We start from the raw sequence: 24268 nt of genomic DNA on the forward strand, positions 1-24268 counted from the left end.
CCCCCTACTGCCTCATAGACTGTAAGCTCTTGTGTCCCCCTATCTCATCATAGATTGTAAGCTCTTGTGTCACCACTGTCCTATATATTGTAAGCTCTTGTGTCCCATTTCTTAATAGATTGTAAACTCTTGTGTTCCCCTACTGCCTCATAGACTGTAAGCTCGTGTATCCCCCATCTACTCATAGATTGTAAACTCGTGTGTTCCCCTACTGCCTCATAGACTGTAAACTCTTGTGCCTCCCTATTGCCTCATAGATTGTAAGCTCTTGTGTCCCCCTATTGCCTCATAGATGGTAAGCTCTTGTGTCCCCCTATTGCCTCATAGATGGTAAGCTCTTGTGTCCCCCTATTGCCTCATAGATTGTAAGCTCTTGTGTCCCCCTATTGCCTCATAGATGGTAAGCTCTTGTGTCCCCCTATTGCCTCATAGACTGTAAGCTCTTGAGTCCCCCTATCTCATCATAGATTGTAAGCTCTTGTGTCCCCCTATTGCCTCATAGACTGTAAGCTCTTGAGTCCCCCTATCTCATCATAGATTGTAAGCTCTTGTGTCCCCCTATTGCCTCACAGACTGTAAACTCTTGTGCCTCCCTATTGCCTCATAGATTGTAAGCTCTTGTGTCCCCCTTTTTTCTCATAGATTGTAAGCTCTTGTGTCCCCCTATTGCCTCATAGACTGTAAGCTCTTGAGTCCCCCTATCTCCTCATAGATTGTAAGCTCTTGTGTCCCCCTATCTCATCATAGATGGTAAGCTCTTGTGTCCCCCTATTGCCTCATAGACTGTAAACTCTTGTGCCCCCCTATCTCATCATAGATGGTAAACTCTTGTGTCCCCCTATTTCCTCATAGACTGTAAGCTCTTGTGGTCAGGGTCCCTTTGATCTGTATTTTGCCCCTATAAAAATAGCGATTAGTATTATCAGCACTTCTTTTCCTCAGTGCAGAGCCCCGCCCCCTCAGGTCACATGCATGTGACGTCATCATAGGGTCATCCCCCTTCTCTCTGCTGCTGATCACGTGACTGTGACATCATCACAGGTCCTTCAGGTGTTGTAGTGGATACAGAGCAGCTCTTGTTCTGTTGTGCTGTTCTCTCTGTTATCAGCCATTATCAGAGGATATATAAATTCTGCAATACGGTACGTTAGTGATTTGTGGTATTCTTTGGTGTATTTCGCTGCGTGGGGGTAACGAGCCTGCAATGAAGGGGACACAGGACCCTTGTTCTGGGACAAAGGGGGTCTCGGCAGTGATGCTGCCATTGATCAGACTTTTATCATTTAGCCTGTAGATAGATGATGAAAACCAATTTTGGTGCAGCTCCTTTAATTATGATATGATGAAATTTGCTGGGTATCGACTGGTTGCCATGGTAACTGCCTCCCAGCGATGTCCGATGAAGAGGTCAATGTAAAGGCAAGGTGTCACCAGAAAATGGCGTCTTGTAGAAATCAGATATTCATATTGAATGTATTTAAGAACTTATAATTTTCAGTGTCAGGAACTTTATAGAAAAAAGATCCTAAAATCCTGCAGTTCTCACACTGACCACTAGGACTAATAGTCGTCTCACCCTTCGTGATCTGTAGAGGACACTTGGCAGCCCTCATCTCATTATCATCACAGGCAGGATGTGATACCTCTATACCAGTGATGGCGAACCTTTTAGAGACCGAGTGCCCAAACTGCAACCCAAAACCCACTTGTTTACCGCAAAGTGCCAACACGTCAGGGGGCGGGGCTTATCACAACGTATGATTTTACCCCGTCGTTATAAAAAGGACAGGGCCGCTTCAAAATAGACAGCATGCAGATTTTGACTGCTTTTTGGACGCAGAAATGCTGCAGAATGTCCTCAGCGGAAATTTCTGTGGAAAATTCTGCAGCATTTCTGCATCCAAAAAGCAGTCAAAATCTGCACGCTGTCTATTATGAAACAGCCCTGCCCATTTCCACCACATGTAAACATACCCCAGCGGTAATAGTGACCTCCCAGCGGCCCCAGCGATAATAGTGACATCCTGCAGCTATAATAGTGACACCCCCCCCCCTCCAGCGGCCCCAGCGATAACAGTGACCCCCTACAGCGGCCCCTCGGTATCACAGTGACCCCCTACAGCGGCCCCCATTATCACAGTGACCCCCTCCCACAAGCGGCCCCAGTATCACAGTGACCCCCTCCCACAGCGGCCCCCAGTAATAATAATGACACCCCACAGCAGCCCGCAGTAGCAATAGTGGCACCCCATAGCAGCCCACAGTAGCAATAGTGACACCCCACAGCGTCCCCCAGTAGCAATAGTGACACCCTACAGCGGCCCCCAGTGTAATTGTGACACCCCACAGCGGCCCCCCATTACCGCCAAGACCCACCTGCCTAGAACAGTCTCCCACAGAAATCAATGTCCTCTCCTATCCGTTGTATCTATGGCCCATGAAGCTGCTGTAAAGCACATCTAAATGCTGTTAAAGGGGTTGTACCATAATCACAAATTATTCCGCATCCACAGTATAGGGGTCTCACCACTGAAACCTCCACCAATCTCGAGAATTGGAATCTCACGGCCCCCTCTGCTTGTCACTGCAGGGCCGCTTCATCCCCCACAGTGACAGCTTGGCTATCTCTTGCAGTCCCGTTAGAAATGAATGGAGTGGCAGCACTCATGCACAACTAGCGCTCTATTCAATCCCCTCAATGTGGGGGTGCAGTAAGCCGGCAGTAAGGAGAAAGGGGAACCCAGCCCCTCATAGAACCATAGAATGGTGGAGTTGAAAGGGACCTCCAGGGTCATTGGGTCCAACCCCCCTGCTCAATGCAGGATTCACTAAATCATCCCAGACAGATAGTTGTCCAGCCTTTGTTTGAAGACTTACATTAAGGAGAACTCACCACCTCCTGTGGTCACCTGTTCCACGCATTGATCCCCCTCACTTCTAATATCTAATCTGTGTCTCCTCCCTTTCAGATTCATCCCATTGCTTCCAGTCTTCCTTGTACAAATGAGAATAGGGCTGATCCCTCTGCAGTGTGATAGCCCTTCAGATATTTGTAGACAACTATTAAGTCTCCTCTCAGCCTTCTTTTTTGCAAGCTAAACATTCCCAGATCCTTTAACCGTTCCTCATAGGACATGATTTGCAGACCACTCACCATCTTGGTAACTCTTCACTGAACTTGCTCCAGTTTGTCTATGTCTTTTTTAAAGTGGGGTGCCCAGAACTGGACACAGTATTCCAGATGAGGTCTGACTAAGGAAGGGTAGAGGGGGATAATTACCTCAGGTGATCTAGACTCTATGCTTCTCGTAATACATCCCAGAATTGTGTTTGACTTTTTGGCTGCTGCATCACATTGTTGATTCATATTCAGTCTGTGATCTATTCGTATAACCAACTCTTTTTCATATGTGCTGCTGCTTAACCCAATTCCTCACATTCTGTATGTGCTTTTTTTCATTTTTCTTGTCAGATGTAGGACCTTACATTTCTCCTTGTTACATCCCATTCTGTTAGTTGCCGCCCACTGTTCAGCCTTGTCCAAATATTTCTCGGAATTCTGGAGGTCTCAGCAGTGAGACCTCCATCGATCAATACGTTATGCCCTATCCTATGGATGGCGAATAACTTATGATTCTGGTACAACCCCTTTAACTACAGCTCAGACAAGATGGCCACCCCATAGTCATGTGCGGACAATAGAAAACAAAATTAACAATCAGAGAATAAGACCAAAAAAATGGAGTCACTATCTGCTTTATAGGTGATACCTTCCCTTTATCCTCATGAGGAGGAGAGTGGGACACGGAGCCTCTAATGCTATAATTGTTGGGGGTCCCAGCATGAGCTGTTTTATACGGGGTGTAATCTGCAGCACATTGTATCTGTAGATGTAGTCAGCACCTGTGTGAGATTATGGGGTGGTACATGTACTGGGGTATCGGTTATAACTCACTGTACCAGATTTATCGGAACCACCAATAACTTTAAATATAAAGAGGAAAAAAGGTTTTCCTGTGGTTAACATACAGGGGATCTGGTACAGACAGTGATGTGTGACCTAAATACGTCATCGACAGCCCACAGCGTCCCACTACAATGAAAGAGACCTCCAATCAGCTTAGAAATGGCCCCCATATAATTTCTTCTCTCATGCAGTACCAGGGTCTCCATGATCCATCTGCTGAATGACCCACCAAGGATGGCCGAGAAGCATCTCACCAGAAGAATATTAGATTTTACCTTGGAGATCATCTACCTGCTGACTGGAGAGGTGAACGTTTCTACATTTCTATCGTGTTTATTATAATACTAGCTGATATATATTAGCATTAATTTGGTACAAGTGTTTGCACTGAAAATTTTATAGTCATGGTTACTTCAGAGGAACCGAAGAATAAAATATGTATACACATAAAGGAGCGTTAGATTCTCTTCAGGCTGCATGTACCGATGTCCCTCTGCAGAATCTGCCACCCCTCCCACTCTCCGCATTTGTTAACCTTAAAGGTAACATTCTTTTTTATTCAAATTTACCCCCAGACTGGAGGTTGCAGCCCCTTCTTAGCCTTAAAGGCAAGCTCTAGTCCATTTCCGCTTCCTTATGTACTTTACAGCCTTTCAGTATGTGCACAGAGAGGTCAAATGGATTCTCTTTGGTATATAGACACAGAAGTCAGTTATATTCTCCTCGGTATATAGACACAGAAGTCCATTAGATTCTCCTCAGTATATAGACAGAGAGGTCAGTTAGATTCTCCTCAGTATATGGACACAGAGGTCAGTTAGATTCACCTTAGTATATAGACACATAGGTCCGTTAGATTCTCCTCAGTATATAGACACAGCAGTCCGTTAGATTCTCCTCACTATATAGACACAGAAGTGAGTTAGCTTCTTCTCAGTATATAGACACATAGGTCCGTTAGATTCTCCTTCGTATATAGACACAGAGGTCAGTTAGATGCTCCTCAGTATATGCACACAGAGGTACGTTAGATTTTCCTCAGTATATGCACACAGAGGTCCTTTATATTCTTCTCATTATATGCACACAGAGGTCCTTTAGATTCTTCTCAGTATATGCACACAGGGGTCCTTTAGATTCTTCTCAATATATACACACAGAGGTCCGTTAAATTCTCCTCAGTATATGCACACAGAGGTCCGTTAGATTCTCCTCAGTATATAGACACAGGGGTCCATTAGATTCTCCTCAGTATATTCACACAGAGGTACAATAGATTCTCCTCATTATATGCACACAGAGATCCGTTAGATTCTCCTCAGTATATGCACACAGAGGTCCATTAGATTCTCCTCAGTATATGCACACAGAGGTCCGTTAGGTTCTCCTCAGTATATGCATACAGAGGTCCGTTAGATTCTCCTCAGTATATGCATACAGAGGTCCGTTAGATTCTCCTCAGTATATGCATACAGAGGTCCGTTAGATTCTCCTCAGTATATGCACACCGGGGTCCGTTAGATTCTCCTCAGTATATGCACACCGGGGTCCGTTAGATTCTCCTCAGTATATGCACACCGGGGTCCGTTAGATTATTCTCAGTATATGCACACCGGGGTCCGTTAGATTCTCCTCAGTATATGCACACCGGGGTCCGTTAGATTCTCCTCAGTATATGCACACCGGGGTCCGTTAGATTCTCCTCAGTATATGCACACCGGGGTCCGTTAGATTCTCCTCAGTATATGCACACAGAGGTCCGTTAGATTCTCCTCAGTATATGCACACAGAGGTCCGTTAGATTCTCCTCAGTATATGCACACATAGGTCCGTTAGATTCTCCTCAGTATATGCACACAGAGGTCCGTTAGATTCTCCTCAGTATATGCACACAGAGGTCCGTTAGATTCTCCTCACTATATAGACACAGAAGTGAGTTAGCTTCTTCTCAGTATATAGACACATAGGTCCATTAGATTCTCCTTCGTATATAGACACAGAGGTCCGTTAGATTCTCCTCAGTATATAGACACAGAGGTCAGTTAGATGCTCCTCAGTATATGCACACAGAGGTACGTTAGATTTTCCTCAGTATATGCACACAGAGGTCCTTTATATTCTTCTCATTATATGCACACAGAGGTCCTTTAGATTCTTCTCAGTATATGCACACAGGGGTCCTTTAGATTCTCCTCAGTATATAGACACAGGGGTCCATTAGATTCTCCTCAGTATATGCACACAGAGGTACAATAGATTCTCCTCATTATATGCACACTGAGGTCCATTAGATTCTCCTCAGTATATGCACACAGAAGTCCGTTAGGTTCTCCTCAGTATATGCACACAGAGGTCTGTTAGATTCTCCTCAGTATATGCACACAGAGGTCTGTTAGATTCTCCTCAGTATATGCACACAGAGGTCCGTTAGATTCTCCTCAGTATATTCACACAGAGGTCTGTTAGATTCTCCTCAGTATATGCACACTGGGGTCCGTTAGATTCTCCTCAGTATATGCACACCGGGGTCCGTTAGATTCTCCTCAGTATATGCACACCGGGGTCCGTTAGATTCTCCTCAGTATATGCACACCGGGGTCCGTTAGATTCTCCTCAGTATATGCACACCGGGGTCCGTTAGATTCTCCTCAGTATATGCACACCGGGGTCCGTTAGATTCTCCTCAGTATATGCACACCGGGGTCCGTTAGATTCTCCTCAGTATATGCACACCGGGGTCCGTTAGATTCTCCTCAGTATATGCACACCGGGGTCCGTTAGATTCTCCTCAGTATATGCACACCGGGGTCCGTTAGATTCTCCTCAGTATATGCACACCGGGGTCCGTTAGATTCTCCTCAGTATATGCACACCGGGGTCCGTTAGATTCTCCTCAGTATATGCACACCGGGGTCCGTTAGATTCTCCTCAGTATATGCACACCGGGGTCCGTTAGATTCTCCTCAGTATATGCACACCGGGGTCCGTTAGATTCTCCTCAGTATATGCACACCGGGGTCCGTTAGATTCTCCTCAGTATATGCACACCGGGGTCCGTTAGATTCTCCTCAGTATATGCACACCGGGGTCCGTTAGATTCTCCTCAGTATATGCACACCGGGGTCCGTTAGATTCTCCTCAGTATATGCACACCGGGGTCCGTTAGATTCTCCTCAGTATATGCACACCGGGGTCCGTTAGATTCTCCTCAGTATATGCACACCGGGGTCCGTTAGATTCTCCTCAGTATATGCACACCGGGGTCCGTTAGATTCTCCTCAGTATATGCACACCGGGGTCCGTTAGATTCTCCTCAGTATATGCACACCGGGGTCCCTTAGATTCTCCTCAGTATATGCACACAGGGGTCCCTTAGATTCTCCTCAGTATATGCACACAGGGGTCCCTTAGATTCTCCTCAGTATATGCACACAGGGGTCCCTTAGATTCTCCTCAGTATATGCACACAGGGGTCCCTTAGATTCTCCTCAGTATATGCACACAGGGGTCCCTTAGATTCTCCTCAGTATATGCACACAGGGGTCCCTTAGATTCTCCTCAGTATATGCACACAGGGGTCCGTTAGATTCTCCTCAGTATATGCACACAGGGGTCCCTTAGATTCTCCTCAGTATATGCACACAGGGGTCCGTTAGATTCTCCTCAGTATATGCACACAGGGGTCCGTTAGATTCTCCTCAGTATATGCACACAGGGGTCCGTTAGATTCTCCTCAGTATATGCACACAGGGGTCCGTTAGATTCTCCTCAGTATATGCACACAGGGGTCCGTTAGATTCTCCTCAGTATATGCACACAGGGGTCCGTTAGATTCTCCTCAGTATATGCACACAGGGGTCCGTTAGATTCTCCTCAGTATATGCACACAGGGGTCCGTTAGATTCTCCTCAGTATATGCACACAGAGGTCCGTTAGATTCTCCTCAGTATATGCACACAGAGGTCCGTTAGATTCTCCTCAGTATATGCACACAGAGGTCCGTTAGGTTCTCCTCAGTATATGCACACAGAGGTCCGTTAGATTCTCCTCAGCATATGCACACAGAGGTCCGTTAGATTCTCCTCAGTATATGCACACAGAGGTCCGTTAGATTCTCCTCAGTATATGCACACAGAGGTCCGTTAGATTCTCCTCAGTATATGCACACAGAGGTCCGTTAGATTCTCCTCAGTATATGCACACAGAGGTCCGTTAGATTCTCCTCAGTATATGCACACAGAGGTCCGTTAGATTCTCCTCAGTATATGCACACAGAGGTCCGTTAGATTCTCCTCAGTATACAAAACATTTCCTTAGGCTTTATGGTTTCTGAGAAAAGAACTCTCATGTATTGCGGATTTTCACATAGTTTACCATGCTTAGAATTGAATATTGAAGTTGTGACCCCTTTACTTTTCCTATATAGGACGTAAAGAATCGTTGTGCCAAATTTTAAGTTTGTACGACACAAGTAAATTAGAGAATTAGATACATTACATAGGGGGTCAGTTACTTTCGCACTTAGCATTGAATGATCAAGTTGTGACCCCTTTACTTTTCCTATTTAAGACCTAAAGAATGGTCATGCCAAATTTCAAGTTTGTACGACACCAGGAAGTTAGAGAATTAGCGGCGAGTCAGTCAGTGAGGCCTTAGAAAGGGAAATCCGTAATCCCAGGAATTATTGTCAGATATGGAGTTGGGAAGAAATTATCCTCCATATCTCGCCATCCACAGGATTACACAATAGTGAAGAAGACAGCAGCGGTGACCCCCATCATCCACCTCCCAGAGTCAGTAGGATGGCGCCCCATCACAGAGCCTCCCCCTCACTCCCTGATACAGAAGGTCCTAGAACTCACCAACAAGATGACGGAGCTGCTGACAGGAGAGGTGATGCTGCGGGGAATGTGGGACATTATACAGTAACAGTAGGGGTCTGGGTGATGACTGTATATTGTGTGTGTCAGGTTCCTATAAGGTGTCAGGATGTCGCTGTCTATTTCTCCACGGAGGAGTGGGAGTATACAGATGAACGGTGGGATCTGTACAAGGACGTCATGATGGAGGATCACCGGCCCCTTACATCACAAGGTAGGAAGATGCAGATATAAATGGGGCACAGGCTGGCACTGGCAGATGTGTTGAACCTTGCACTAAGTTCATGCTGCCTGAACCGCGGGGAGCATGAACCCGGGACAGGGATGCCCGTTGCCCCCATGTAAGTGTTATTCTCAAACACTGCAGTGATTCAGAATAAACATACTTTAAAGTTTGGCCCCGAATGGAGTTCTTGAGTCAAACAGGCGGTTTTTCCCTGCCCGCAGCCTGAGGACTGACAGCTCTCTTCCTATACACAAGCACAGAAAGAGCTGTCAGTCTACATGATCTGGAAGTCCTAAATCTCTCCTGAAATCTGTTATCTGGGGATCGTTAAGAGACCCCATACAGATTAGGTGGTCGGCTGGTTCTCCTGAAATTGGCGAGTTTAGCTGACATTGATCTAATGTGCATAGCCAGGCCTGCTTTACTGTATGCTCACCATCAGTTTCTCTCTATGCCCATACGTTCATAATGGTTCATATTGCAAGGAAGTTGGAGAAGAGCAGGAGATGTATGATGCATGGCTATACAGAAGCTCATGGAGTCATCACTGTGTGCTTGTATGTCCACAGAAGGAGCCAGGAGGAGAAATCCTCCAGAGAGATGTCTCCATCCTCTGTCTTCCCAGGACTGTCCAGATGAAGACCCCAATGTCCCAGAGGACCATCAGGTAGATGATGCTGAAGTCTCACCGGAATCTGACCATAAAATTATGGAGCCAAAGATCAGTCTACATTTTTTTTCTCTGTTTAGAGTGGAAATCTGATTGATATTAAGATTGAGGTTAAAGAAGAAGATGAAGAGACGGATATAAGAGCTGATCAGCAGTGTAAGGAGGGAAGACGGTCATTGAGGGTCACCTAGATACTCTCGTCATCTGCTCATCACAGCTAGATAATCTATTCTGCCACTGCGTGTTTCCTACAGATGGATTGGTGAAAGGAAATCCCCCAGAAAGATATCCCCATCCACCATATTACCAGGACTGTCCAGAGAAAGATCCAGATGACCCAAAGAGCCATCAGGTAGATGAGGCTGAGCCCTGTAGTACATCTATAGTGGGGTGTGAGGGAGGAGGGGGGGGGGGGTCTGTGTCTGCTTTATAGAGTTGGAGCTCAGTGGTCTATATAGGCATGTAAAGTACTTTGGGCCTGTTCTACATAGAAGGTGGAGCTCTTTGCTCCTGCACTATATGGAGCTCTTTTTTTCCTGCTCTGTATAATGGCCCCTTTACACGGGCCGAGAATCACGCGATTCTCATTTGCCCCATGGAACGAGCTGGTGCTCGGGCAGCCTGTTTAGATTTTCGTTGAGATTTATGCAGTCCTCGGGCACTTATCATTCAGTGTTTTACATTTCAATGTAAATAAGGAAGATGGAACAATACCTCTGCAGCACCACCTATTGGAAGGCAGCATTCCTGCAAGTAAATGTTAGAGTAACTGAGTTTTTGCCCCTCATCAGTGTGCAGTAGGTTTCTGGCTTGGCTAGTGAGAGGCCTATGACGTGGATCGGGAAGGGCAAAGAGTCTAACATTGACTTGCAGAAATGCTGCCTTCCATTAGGTGGTGCTGCAGAGGTATTGTTCAATCTTCCCTATTTGCATATTTCCCAGATGCGCATGGATGGCCTTATAAGTCTCTTCACTAACCTTCTAGGAGCTCTCCTTAAGGAGTAACGATACCCTTCCCGACCCAGATTCTTGTGTGAAACACTGTACTATCAGTGTTTTAATGGCACGATAAGTGCCCAGGCCGACACTGGTTTTTATGCTGGTTGAAAAAATGAGCGAGAACCTCGCGAAGCTCACTCATCACTTGGTCGTTTGACCGCGTTTAAACTGCATAATTATCGTTTTGTTCGTTTCAACGATTTTATGAACGATATTCGTTTTGTCTAAACTGGGCATAAGGTAGAGAGGTGAAACTCATTGCTCGTGCTCTATATAATATGGGGGAGGGGTGCAGCCTTTTGGAGCCCTTTGCTTCTGTTCTCTTAGATTTCCCATGTGTCCGCTGTATTGTACTGAATTATTTCATGTGACAAATCAGGGTGAAGATGTGACTGATATTAAAGTGGAGGTAGAAGAAGAGGGTATGATGGGCGATCACCCGTGTAAGAGTGAAGTGGAAGAGGACGTTCCCACAGGTATGCAATACCCCATCTGCCATCAATGGAAACCTATTAGACCCTGCCAGAGGCAGTGTGTTATACAAGTGATCACATGGTCAAGTCTCCCAAGTGGGGCTTAAAACATTTGTTCAATTTTTTTTGTTTAAAAAGAGAAAAATATAAATAAATAATCCTCTTTTACACATTATTATCCTATAAAAAATAAAACCATAACACGTAATTAGCATAGTCACATCTGTAATGACTTGAACTATACATTTAACTAATTATTTATCATGCACTGTGAATGCCATAAGAAGTAGATCACATTTGGAGGTTCCCACTGTGCTGGTATCTAAAGGATCTCTGCAAATGCGATGTTGTGCCTAAAAATGAATCCAGTAAATTTGTACTCCTCACCTTCTGATCGCTGCCGCGCGCCCGAGCAGCAGTTTGTGTTGACATGTGGGGCATTGTCATACACAGGAGAAGTTTTTCTCTTATTGCTCCACATGCAAATGAAAAACTTGGGGCTAAACCTGCATGTTATTGGAAAAAGTTTACATTTTCATGGCCCAATGTTCACAGATTCCACAAAACACTGATGGGGTTAAAACTCTTACTAATCCCCAAGATTAGTTCCTTGAGGGTTGTAGTTTCCAAGATGAGGTCTTCTTGGGTGAGGTTTCGTACATTTTGACATCTCCAGGTCTCTGCAAATCTGAAATTGGACCTGGAAAAAGTCCTAAAAAAAGAGAGGTCCCAAAACTTACAATGTGCTCCTTCATATGTGAGGGCTGAGTTTGAGTTATGTTGGGGGCCACAAAAAGTGCAGATTTGGGGTAAAAAAACATTGAGTTTTGTTTCACTATTAATTCCTGTTGTGTTACAGAAAAATGATTTAAAATTGAAAATCTGCAAATAAAAATTATTTTTTTTACACTTTTGCGCTTAGCTTTAACCCCTTGAGTGGCGGGTTTCCTACCACCCTGTCGTGCCCACCAGGGCAGGTTTTTTAAAATGGTCTAATCATTGAATTTCAACTAATTTTGCAGTTGCGTCTCAAGAACCATAACTTTTTCATTTTTCCATTAACATGGCCATATGAGGGCTTGTTTTTTGCGGGACAAGTTGTGATTTTTGTTAAACAGGGGGGAGGAAAAAAAGAAATGGGGAAAAAAGAAAAAAAGGGGCCATGTCATTAAGGGGTTAAATAATGTATTAACTTCCTTCTCTGGGTCATTATGACGCATGGATACCCCATGTGTGATTGTATTTTTGATTTTTTACAAAGTAAAGGGAGACAAGTGTTTTTATTATTTTTTTAAATAATTTTTTACCTTTTTTTTTTTTTTTTTTTTTTACCTTTTTTTTTTGTTTGTTCCTTTAGGGGACTTCCACAGGCACCCCCTGATCACATTCCGGGGGTCCGATGGTGACAGCCCTTTACATGCTGCAGTGACAGCCCTTTACATGCTGCAGTCACATAGACTGCAGCATGTAAAGGGTTAACACAGCAGAGATCAGAGGTTTTCTCTGATCTCTGCTGTAAGAGCAGGTACCTAGCTGTCCTCTCACAGCCAAGCACCAAGCTCTCCCTGCCACAGAGACCATCGGCTTGCTTCTGACAAGCCGATGGTCTCTATGGCAACCTGTAAACAAAGCAGGAGATTGCCGGCAGATCGGCAATATCTTCTGCTCGTTTTTCAAAGCCCTTGCTTTGTTCTCTGTGGGTCTGTGCAGGCAGAGCACACTGTCACAGCTTGTGGCATTGTGCTCTGCAGCTCCCATAGTGATACATAGCCCGGAAATCTTCCGGGCTATGACGCTATGAGCAGTGGAGCTCGTCCCGGAAAATTTCCGGGCGTGCCACTCAAGGGGTTAATACCTAACTTACTAAAACCTTCCTGCCTTTTGTCGTCCTGTAAAATGAAAGGACTCCTACAAACTGATGCCAATATAACGTAGGCATATGGTAAATGTTATTTATTCACTACTTTATTTGGTGTGACTATGTGTCCCACAAGCAGGAAAAATTCGCATTTTGAAAATTGCAAGTGTTTCCATATTTTCTCTAAATTTGAGATTTTTAAAATAAATAAATAAATGCAAAATATATTGTTTGTAATTTATGGCTAATCTAAAAATTGGAATAAAATTCAGAACTTCTTTATTTAGTATCAAAAAAATATTTTAAAATGTGCAGACATGTTTACAGCTTGACCTATGCATGTCTACTCATTTTCAAGCTAATGCTGTCTTCCACTAGATGGTGCTGCAGAGGTATAGTTTCATCTTACTATTTGCATATTTCCCAGAGGAGCATGGATGGCCTTATAAGTCCCCTCGCACATCTTCTAGGTGCTCTCCTTAAGGTAACACGATACCCTTCCGGCTGCACTTTTACAGCTACTGTATGTTCAAGCTGTAAGTCAGCAATAATTTATCTGTACACATGTGGAGCAACTATTATGTTAAACAAATTGGTGAAGGTGAGCATATTTTCTGAACTGTGACTCTATTAAGCAGTAGTCTTGGACACACCCCCTGTCTGCTCCCACTTCAGTCTGAACCAATGATGAGACAGGGGGTGTGTCCCAGACTACTTCACATTAGGCACTGTAGTCACAGATCACAGCTCTGTCCTTATCCAGCCAAGCTAAAGAGCAGCCAAGGAGCAAGATGTGAGAAAGAATAACTGGCAGATAATCACCCACCACAGATACTGACCTGCATATTAATTCTGAGCTTCTGATCAGAGGATCCATCTATGGGCTCTTACCCACATGTGTTTTTTAACGCTGCAATATTGCTGCTTTTTTTAAAAAACACAATTGTCAATGGGACTTTCTAATGTTAAAAACGCATCGCACAAAAATCGCAAAGCACAAACTTGCGATGCGTTTTTAACATTAGAAAGTCTTATTGACAATCGCGTTAAAAAAACGCAACTGGGTAAGAGCCCTAAGGCTCTAATCAGGAACGCTATCTTTTCACCTTAGGGAGAGCACCTAGAAGGTGAGTGACTAAGGAGACTTAAAGGGGTTGTCCCACGCCGAAACGGGTTTTTGTTTTTTTTAACCCCCCCCCGTTCGGCTCGAGACAACCCCGATGCAGGGGTTAAAAAAACAAACAGCACAGCGCTTACCTGAATCCCGGCGGTCGGGCGTCTTCATACGCACCTGCTGAAGATGGCCGCCGGGGTCTGCTCCCTCCGTGGACCGCAGCTCTTCTGTGCGGTCCATTGCCGATTCCAGCCTCCTGATTGGCTGGAATCGGCACGTGACGGGGCGGAGCTACACGGAGGCGGCATCCTGCACGAGCGATCCCATTCATAAAAGAAGAAGACCCGGACTGCGCAAGCGCGGCTAATTTGGCCATCGGAGGCCGAAAATTAGTCGGCACCATGGAGACGAGGACGCCAGCAACGGAGCAGGTAAGTATAAAACTTTTGATAACTTCTGTATGGCTCATAATTAATGCACAATGTACATTACAAAGTGCATTAATATGGCCATACAGAAGTGTATAGACCCACTTGCTGCCGCGGGACAACCCCTTTAAGGCTATTCATGCTTCTCTGGGTAATATTTAAATAAGCGAGATGGAACAGTACATCTGCAGCGCCACCTATTAAAAAAGGCGGCATTCCTGCAAGTCAATCTTAGACTCTTTATACAAGCCTTGTAACAATGACTGGGAATTGAAAGCCAAGCCAGAATCCATACACAGACAGCTGTTTCGAGGTGTTTGGCCCTCATCAGTGTGCAGTGGGTTTCTGGCTTAGCCAGCGAGAGGCCTGTGACGTGGGTCAGGAACAATATCTTTTTTCCTTAGGGAGAGCACCTAGAAGATGAGTGAGGAGACTTAAGGCCATTAATGCTCCTCTGGGTAATATGCAAATAAAGGAGATGGAACAATACCTCTGCAGGCTCTAATCAGTTATGTTAATTGAAAAATAAATTCAAATGTACAATAAAAAAGCGATGTATTTGGGAGTTTTAATGTGACTATTAGAGGGTTAAAGTGATACACAATGGTTTTTCAAAGACAAATGTGTTGGCAGAGGACTGGTCATCAGACGCGGTTGTGCCTTTCAGATGTTTTACGTTTTATGCAGTCTAGGTTTGTTTAATAAAAGTGGTCACTGAGTGGAGAGCAGAATCCTGGAACTTGTCAACGATTTATCGTAAAATATTTTACAAAACTTCATAAGGCCAGTATCACATGGGGAGCTTTTGAGCCAAAGCCAGGAGTGGGTTCCAAAGGAATGGGACGTATGAAGGAAAGACGTGTATGTCTCTTTCCTGTTGGATCTACTGCTGGATATCTACTTCTCCCAGCTGCAACCACTTCTGCACTTCATCTTCTACTTATCTTCCCCAAAGCCACCTCTCGACTTTATCATCTTCTCTATGCTGCAGCCACCTCTTGTCTACATCACCTTCTCCTCTCCAACAGAGCCACCTCTCAACTTCTTCTCCTCCCTGCTGGAGCCACTACTGGCTTTGGTTCAAAAAACTGCACGTGTGTCTTTGGCTCAATATGAATTTAACTTGTTTTTGTGGTTTGAAAAAAATAAATAAATCCTAAAATTCATTTTTAATTCTGACAGAAAATCCCAGTAAGAATTCTGAGGGAAACTTCATGTTATCACTAAGTTATAAAGTAGAAGCTGAAGATATCCTGCAGCACTCCTTAGAAGAAAAGCTCATTACCTTTAATGTACATCCAGAACTTCACAATACAGATCTATCATATAATTCCCCTAGTCCTGAGGAGCCTTCTCATGATCAATCACAAATTGTTACCACAAGTACGGGTCAGGAAAGAGGGGGAAAATGTCACTGGAGAGAATGTGAAAAGCAGTCTACAAAAAGATCCAGTCTTTTTAGACACAGAAGACTTCACACAGGAGAGAAGCCATATTCATGTTCAGAATGTGGGAAATACTTTGCCCAGAAATCAAGTCTCAAGCAACATGAGAGAAGTCACACATACTCCTGTTCTCAATGTGGGAAATGCTTTATTAATAAAGTCAAATTTCAGGATCATCAGAGAATTCACACAGCGGAGAATCCTTTTACATGTTCTCAATGTAGACAATGCTTTACCTGTAACACAGATTTTGTTAAACATCAGAAAAGTCACACAGGAGAGAAGCAGTATTTATGTTCAGAATGTGGGAAATGCTTTAAATCAAACTCGCATCTAGTTAGACATCAGAGAAGTCACACAGGAGAGAAGCCGTATCCATGTTCTGAATGTGGGAAATCTTTTTCATCAAAATCTCATCTTGTTATACATGAGCGAATTCATACAGGAGTGAAACCATTTATATGTTCTCTATGTGGGAAATGTTTTAGAGAGAAGTTAGGTCTTGTTACACATCAAAGAAGTCACACAGGAGAGAAACCATATTCATGTTCAGTCTGTGGAAAATGTTTTACTAATAAAGGCAATCTTGTTATACATGAGAGAATTCACACAGGAGAGAGACCATTTACATGTTTAGAATGTGGGAAATGTTTTATAGATAGATCAAATCTTCTTGGACATAAGAGAAGTCACACAGGAGAAAAGCCATTTTCATGTTTGCTGTGTGGGAAGTGTTTCACAAAAAAATCAAATCTTGTTATGCATGAGAGAAGTCATACAGGGGAGAAGCCGTATTCGTGTTCAGAATGTGGGAAACGCTTTATAAAGAAATCAAATCTTGTAGCACATCAAAGACTTCACACAGGAGAGAAACCATATTCATGTACAGAATGTGGGAAATGTTTTACAGGAAGATCAACTCTTGTAATACATCAGAGAATTCACACAGGAGAGAAGCCGTATTCATGTTCAGAATGTGGGAAATGCTTTACAAATAAGTCAGATCATATCATACATGAGAGAATTCACACAGGGGAGACACCATATTCATGTTCAGAATGTGGGAAATGTTTTGCACATAAATCTCATCTAGTTACACATCAGAGAATTCACACAGGGGAGAAGCCATATTTTTGTTCAGCATGTGGGAAATGCTTTACAGGTAGATCAAGTCTTGTTGTACACGAGAGAATTCATACGGGAGAGAAACCATATTCATGTTCATTATGTGGGAAATGCTTTACAAATAAGTCAGACCGTGATGTACATGAAAAAATTCATACAGGGGAGAAACCATATTCATGTTTAGAATGTGGGAAATGTTTTAAGGGTAGATCAAGTCTTGTTAAACATAAGAGAAGTCATACATGAGAGAAGCCGTATTCCTGTCTACTATGTGGTAAATGCTTTACAGATAAGTCAAGCCTTGTTACACATCAGGAAAGAAGCAGTCTTGATATTCTATATGTGGAAAATGTTTTGCAAGGAAATAAAATTGTGAAAAACTTTATTCCTGTCTGGAATGTGAGAAATGCTATAAAACAAAAAAAAATGAGCCCAAGATTGAGGGCAGACCTCTCGTTGTAGACATAGCATATCTGAGAGCAGACCTTCCATCTCTAGATCGAGCACGCCTGATGATGGATATTTTAGCCTTCAGTCACTGCAGGCATGAGGGCAGATCTCTTGTCTGCAGTCACAGCAGGCCTCAGCAAATGTCTTTTATAGGACAATAGAAATGCAATAATTTAAGCTTTTGCTCACATAATTCATTTTGTCTGTAACTCCAATCATGTGTCTCAGGGGCGAATGAAAGCTCAAACCACCCCGTGGTCAGTCTAACATCTCCAGCACTCTACAATACCCACACACACTTGCTATGACCACCAGCGTTTAAAGGTAAGCTGGAACCCACTCACTTTGTGTCTGAGTACTCTGACATCAATGACATACAATATAATGCGCAGACTGGATGTTCGCCTTGTGGAAAGTACATCTTTTGCCCCGATGTTGATTTGACCAACATCTTTGTGTACCCTATTGATGGCAAAAGATACCATATTAAACAGTTCATAAATTGTCATAGCAAGGGCGTTATTCATATTGTCTACTGTAGCTGCCGGAAAGTGTATGATGAAAAAACTATCCAACAAATGAGGAAATTAATGTCAAGACATCTTGGCACTATCCGGATTAAAAAAGATGCACCAGTGGCTCGCCATATTAATAGAACCTATGGTGGTGAAAGCCTTAATTGCCTGAGATTTATAGGCCTCAGTCAAATTAGATTGGGATCTCAAATTGAAATTGGGATCTCGTGTTGGTAATTTGGATCTCAAATTGAAATGTGAGGAATCCAGATGGATATTTAGGTTGAAAGCCATGAGTCCTACTGGTCTTAACCCTTTCAAATCCAATTTGTATCTTGGTTTTCCTAGGAGGCTTACTCTTTTTCTGCTATTCTACAATGGTGCTATCTGCTGGCTGAAGCCAGTACTGCATGAGGTGACACGTTGGATAGGCTCTGACAGCAGAGAGGCTGGCAATATACAGTAACAGAACCCCAACCGACGTCTTCCAACATCGGAGCTGTATAGCCCTAAATCATAATGTCTTCAGAGGTCAGACAATGGATTGGAAAGGGTTAAAGGAGTTGTCCGGCCACGCAGGGTGAAATTTTTTAATAATAATAATTCTTTCCTTTCACTAACCTTTTAAAACACAGCATACACGGGTTCAAAATGGCAGTAATATTACATAATCTGTATTTTTTTTACTTTGTAAACTGATGTTGTTTTCTAAGCAGATTTCAAAGATGGCGCCATTGTGCTGAAATCCCACAATCCCCTGCACCTCACCCCTCTGTGTGCGTGCTCCCGATGACAGCAGGATGCATTGAACTGAAAAGCAGTCTCTCCTGTCCCGGCACAGCTCCTGCCCAGGCCTCACCCACCTGTACTAAACTAATTGACAGTCTCTCCTGGCCCTGCCCAGCTATGGCCCACCTCCATTGAGCTAATCAGCAGTCTCTCCTGGCCCCGCCCAGGCCCCACTTACTTCCCGCCCTCTCTAATTTCACTCTACTGCATGGGATGTTCTCCTGCTTCCTCCCACCCATTCTAGTTTAACTGTGCTGCTGACTGTCCCGGGAGCTGTGTATTTAAACCACTCAGGTGTGATACAGCATCTCAGCAGACAGTATTACACCCCCCCCCCACACACACACACAAACTAGGATTAGATACACTACACCCTCCCCTTTCTCCCGCACACACACACTCCGATTAGATACACCACCACCCAGGATCTGCCTAGATACAGCAGCTCAGCAGACTTATCACACAGGATCGGCTTAGATAGGTCCTGCTGCGACACTGTATCTCAGCTGGTCCTGTGTGATACGTCTGCTGAGCAGATGTATCTAAGCTGATTCTGTGTGATACATCGTCTCAGCAGACCTATGACATAATTGGATTAGAGACTTCTGCTCAGCAAACTTATCACATTGGATCAGCTAAGATACAGCAGCTCAGCAGATGTATCACACAGGATCGTCTTAGATACTTCTGCTGAGACACTGTATCTAAGCCAGTCCTGTATGATACATCTGCTGAAACACTATATCTAAGCAGATCCTGTGTGATCTGTCTGCGGTGCAGATGTATATGATCATGTAATACGTCTGCTCAGACACTGTATCACACAGGGTCAGCTTAGATACATCTGCTCAGCAGACATATCACACAGGATCGGATTAGATACAGCAGCTCAGCAGATGTATCACACAGGAACAGTAATACTGCTGGGGCAACTGTTGGGGATCACTATTACTGCTGGGGCAACTGTTGGGGGTCACTTGCTGCTGGGGAAAGTATTGGGGGTCACTATAACTGCTGGGGCAACTGTTAGGGGTCTAATATACCCCAAAATGGCACAAATCAAAAATTACAAATGGTCTGCAAAAAACAAGCCCTCATGTAATGATATCATGAGAAAAATAGCAGTGTTACGGGTCTTGGATTGCAACGACTAAAAAAGTAGATTTTATCATGGAAAAAAAGTAAAACTATATATATATATATATATATGTATATATATATATATATATATATATATATATGTATATGTATATATATATATATATATATATATATATGTATATATATATATATATGTATATATATATATATATATATATATATATATATATATATATATATATATATATATATATATATGTATATATATATATATATGTATATATATATATATATGTATATATATATATATATATATATATATATATATATATGTATATATATATATATATATGTATATATATATATACATATATATACATATATATATATATATATATATATATAGTTTTACTTTTTTTCCATGATAAAATCTACTTTTTTAGTCGTTGCAATCCAACAGTAATTTTTTTCCCATTCTCCACTTTTCTCAAAAAGTGGACATACATTTCTGCAATACCGCATGTGTACCCCAAAATGGTTCCTATAAAAACTACAACTTGTCTTGCAAAAAACACAAGGTGTCATACAGCTACACTAAAGAAAAGATAAAGTTAATAACATTATGGCCATCGGAACACAAAGAGGAAAAAAAACTGTCCTTAAAGAGATTGTCCCATCTGAGACAACCCCTTTCAGTATACAGCGCTCAAAACATACGGTTGATTACGGAGGATCCGTAGCATTCCCCAACCATTAACAAAAATAGAACATTTGCATGTCCACTCACACAAGCTGACAACGATTGCGATTTCCGCTCGCGGGAAAAAAAACGCAAGTTCTGTTTTTACACGGATTCCACGTAGACAGCTTCCATTGACATTGCGTACAGGTAGTGGACTCTGCGTCATTGCCTAGTGACTGCGTGGGAAAAAAAAAGATTTGAAAAAAAATCTGTACTGTGCATGTCCGATGGCAAGCCGACCAGACCATCCACAATACAGATAAATAGAGGTACGCACGGACGTCAGCCGGGCACAGGGTCGGATTGCACTGCGGGCTCTCGCATGCGGAATCTGACCTGCTTGTGTGCAGCCGGCCTTAGGAAGTAGTGTGAGGTAAGGTTGGGACATTGAAAACCGACATATCGAAATATCGATATACCGCTAATGCTTTGGCGATACTTTTCATGGATATTGTTATGTCCGATATATCGGTAACATCGATAGTTTAAGGCGATATAATATCAATTTTTGTAAAGAAGAAACCTGTCTTGTGGTCCGGTGACCAGATGTTCCTTCTTTACATTCTGCCCTTCCCTTTGTGTTGGTGCAGGATGTCATTTTGCTCGCGGCACTAATGAACTTATAAACAAGTTCTAGAAACTTCTGTAAAGTGTCAGGTGACTCTTTGTCTCCAATAAGGTTTACTCCAGGCAAAACGCCTCTCAGAACAAGTGGGGTCTTCGGCCCCTCCTCCACAGGCGTTTGTTCATGGCGTTACCAGGCTCTGAACGCTTGCGTCTAACACGATGGCTGGGGGCAATGCTTTCTAAATGAAAGAATTTCCACATGCAGATGGAGGGCTGCACTGAACGCACGAAAGTCGCGTCCAGAAAACGAGATGCGACATGTCGTGCGTTCAGCGTCTAACGCGAATGCAGTGCCCATAGAAAAGATGGGAGACCCATCTAACGCAATTACAATTGCGTTCGTGTTGCCAGGCCCTGCATTGTTTACAAGTTGCCATGGAGACCGTTGGTCCCTCAGCGGCAACTTGAAAAAATGCAGGGCACGCAGCCCCACAAACAGAGAGATCATGCTCACATCCCGTCAGGTCCAGCAACCATCTTCTGGCTTCCTTGTAGCTGGCAGGACCTTGTTTCAGTGTGTTTACCTCCAATCATCTCTCTGCACTCCTGGTCAAGCTGGTGAAATTCTGTCTGCTCAAAGGAGCATTTTGAAGGGAGAGCATGCGGGCAAATTAATATTTCTTGGCTCATTAGATAACGATTATTGGGGCCAATGACAAAAAACTTCTTTTCATATACCTAATTGTAATATGTTTCATCTGTAATTTTTATTTCCATTTGTAACTTTAATACATTTTCATGTTATTAATAGTTATAAGTTAATAAATTCAACAGTTTAAAGTTTCAAAAGAAAACTATAATTTTTTGTGGATTGTGTTGCTTTATTAACCCTAGACCTGTTTTATTTTTTATACAGCATTTTAAAAAGTCAATATATTGAAATATCGATAGTGTTCCACCGATATTTTACAATAATCGATAGTTTGTTCAGCGATAGTCCATGCTATCGATATTTTTGTGTCGATGTCCCAACCCTAGTGTGAGGCACTTCCTCAGTCTGCTTTCACTGCAGTCTAAACCAATGATGAGACAGGGGGCGTGTCCCAGACTACTTCACATTAGACACTGTAGTTAAACTATAGTCACAGATCACAGGGCTGTCCTTATCCAGCCAAACTAAAGAGCAGCCAAGGAGCAAGGTGATCGCTCATCTTGAGTGATCATCTTGTGCTGTAAATGTCACAACGATGATCGCTCAAAAGTCGCTTGAGCAACATCTTTTGAGCGATTATTGCATCTAAACCAGCCTTTACAGTGGACGCAATCCCAATACTTTGAATTGGCTAAAAAGCCAGATAGATTTTTGGCAGCAAAACTGAAATCAGTAGAAAGAGTTAAAGGGGTTGTCCCGCGCCGAAACGGTTTTTTTTTTTTTTTTAACCCCCCCCCCGTTCGGCGCGAGACAACCCCGATGCAGGGGTTAAAAAAACAACCCGCACAGCGCTTACCTGAATCCCGGCGGTCCGGCGTCTTCATACTTACCTGCTGAAGATGGCCGCCGGGATCCTTTGTCTCCGTGGACCGCAGGGCTTCTGTGCGGTCCATTGCCGATTCCAGCCTCCTGATTGGCTGGAATCGGCACGTGACGGGGCGGAGCTACACGGAGCCGGCATTCTACACGAGCGGCCCCTTAGAAGACTGCAGAAGACCCGGACTGCGCAAGCGCGGCTAATTTGGCCATCGGAGGGCGAAAATTAGTCGGCTCCATGGGAACGAGGACGCCAGCAACGGAGCAGGTAAGTATAAAACTTTTTATAACTTCTGTATGGCTCATAATTAATGCACAATGTACATTACAAAGTGCATTATTATGGCCATACAGAAGTGTATAGACCCACTTGCTGCCGCGGGACAACCCCTTTAATGCAATACATTCAATAAGTTCAAAAAATAGCAGCTGCACCTCAAACCCTAATGAAATTGCTCAAATATTCAACGAGTTCTATAGCACATTATATAAATAAAGACCCCAACAAGACCCATCAGACCCCTACGATTTTCTAAAAAATATTTCCCTACCCGTACCCAACAGCACCCGTAGGTCGCAACTTAACCAGCCTAACACGGGGGTGGAAGTGGAAGAGACAATAAAAATATTAAAACCAGGTAAAGCCCCCGGCCTGGATGGATTTACAGCATTATACTACAAAAAGTTAATCAACTCCCTAACGGTTCAATTGACACACTTCTACAACGAAATATTGGCAGGAAAAGCAGCACCAGGGGAATTCTTAAGCGCTCATATTACAATCATCCCTAAGCCCAACAAAGGCCGCACTTCTCCAAAGAATTACAGACTAATATTCTTATTAAACTTGGACTACAAAATACTGACAAGTATTTTAGCTAGCCGTAGTAATTGCTTCCTACCTGCACTTATACACAAGGACCAAGTAGGATTTCTCATATAACTGTTATTATTGTTGTTATATGATTGGATATGCTATTATTTATATTTTTGCCATACCCCCTGCGAGGGGAATTACCAGCATAAAAGGCATATGCAATTTGATTTACAATAAATAAAAAATACTTTTGAAATAAAGTCAATTTCATTGCCTTTTATTTTGTAACAGTTTTGCCTCATGTAATTTTTTATGTTATATTTTCAAATTTTTTTTATAAGCATTGCACCTTTTTGTGTAAAGCTCAAAACTTTAATGAGTTCAGTTCCTGTTGCTCTATAATAATCTGTAGTCCCTGATAGAGTGTTAACACCTTCACTGCCAGAGAGTAGTATGTGGGTCAGGGTCCTTTGTCTGTTTTCCAAAGACTAGTAGCAGCGTGTATTTTCTTGGCATGTAGGAGTGCTTTGGTGCAATTTATGTTCCATTTTGCAATGAGTGTGAGATCAAGGAA

The 24268-nt window shown here is 43.2% G+C and overlaps 1 protein-coding gene across 1 annotated transcript; it reads left to right on the forward strand.

Annotated features, from left to right (window-relative positions):
* The first annotated feature begins 1052 nt into the window (after positions 1-1052).
* On the forward strand, positions 1053-17544 carry LOC136578272 (zinc finger protein 271-like). Its single transcript, XM_066578184.1, has 9 exons — positions 1053-1142; positions 4159-4273; positions 8705-8860; positions 8938-9061; positions 9643-9740; positions 9824-9899; positions 9998-10095; positions 11122-11218; positions 15798-17544. The coding sequence occupies exons 2-9, from the start codon at positions 4172-4174 to the stop codon at positions 17429-17431; spliced, it is 2385 nt and encodes a 794-aa protein (XP_066434281.1). The 5' UTR covers positions 1053-1142; positions 4159-4171; the 3' UTR covers positions 17432-17544.
* Positions 17545-24268: the final 6724 nt, after the last annotated feature.

Source organism: Eleutherodactylus coqui, chromosome 9 (assembly GCF_035609145.1).
Source record: "Eleutherodactylus coqui strain aEleCoq1 chromosome 9, aEleCoq1.hap1, whole genome shotgun sequence".
Lineage (NCBI taxonomy): Eukaryota > Metazoa > Chordata > Amphibia > Anura > Eleutherodactylidae > Eleutherodactylus > Eleutherodactylus coqui.

Excerpts from the sequence above, each read along its gene's own strand:
- LOC136578272 (XM_066578184.1), top strand. The coding sequence starts at position 4,172 with ATGATCCATCTGCTGAATGACCCACCAAGGATGGCCGAGAAGCATCTC. Across the intron at positions 9,741-9,823 it reads ATGTCCCAGAGGACCATCAG|AGTGGAAATCTGATTGATAT; the intron begins GTAGATGATGCT and ends TTCTCTGTTTAG. Across the intron at positions 9,900-9,997 it reads TATAAGAGCTGATCAGCAGT|ATGGATTGGTGAAAGGAAAT; the intron begins GTAAGGAGGGAA and ends TGTTTCCTACAG.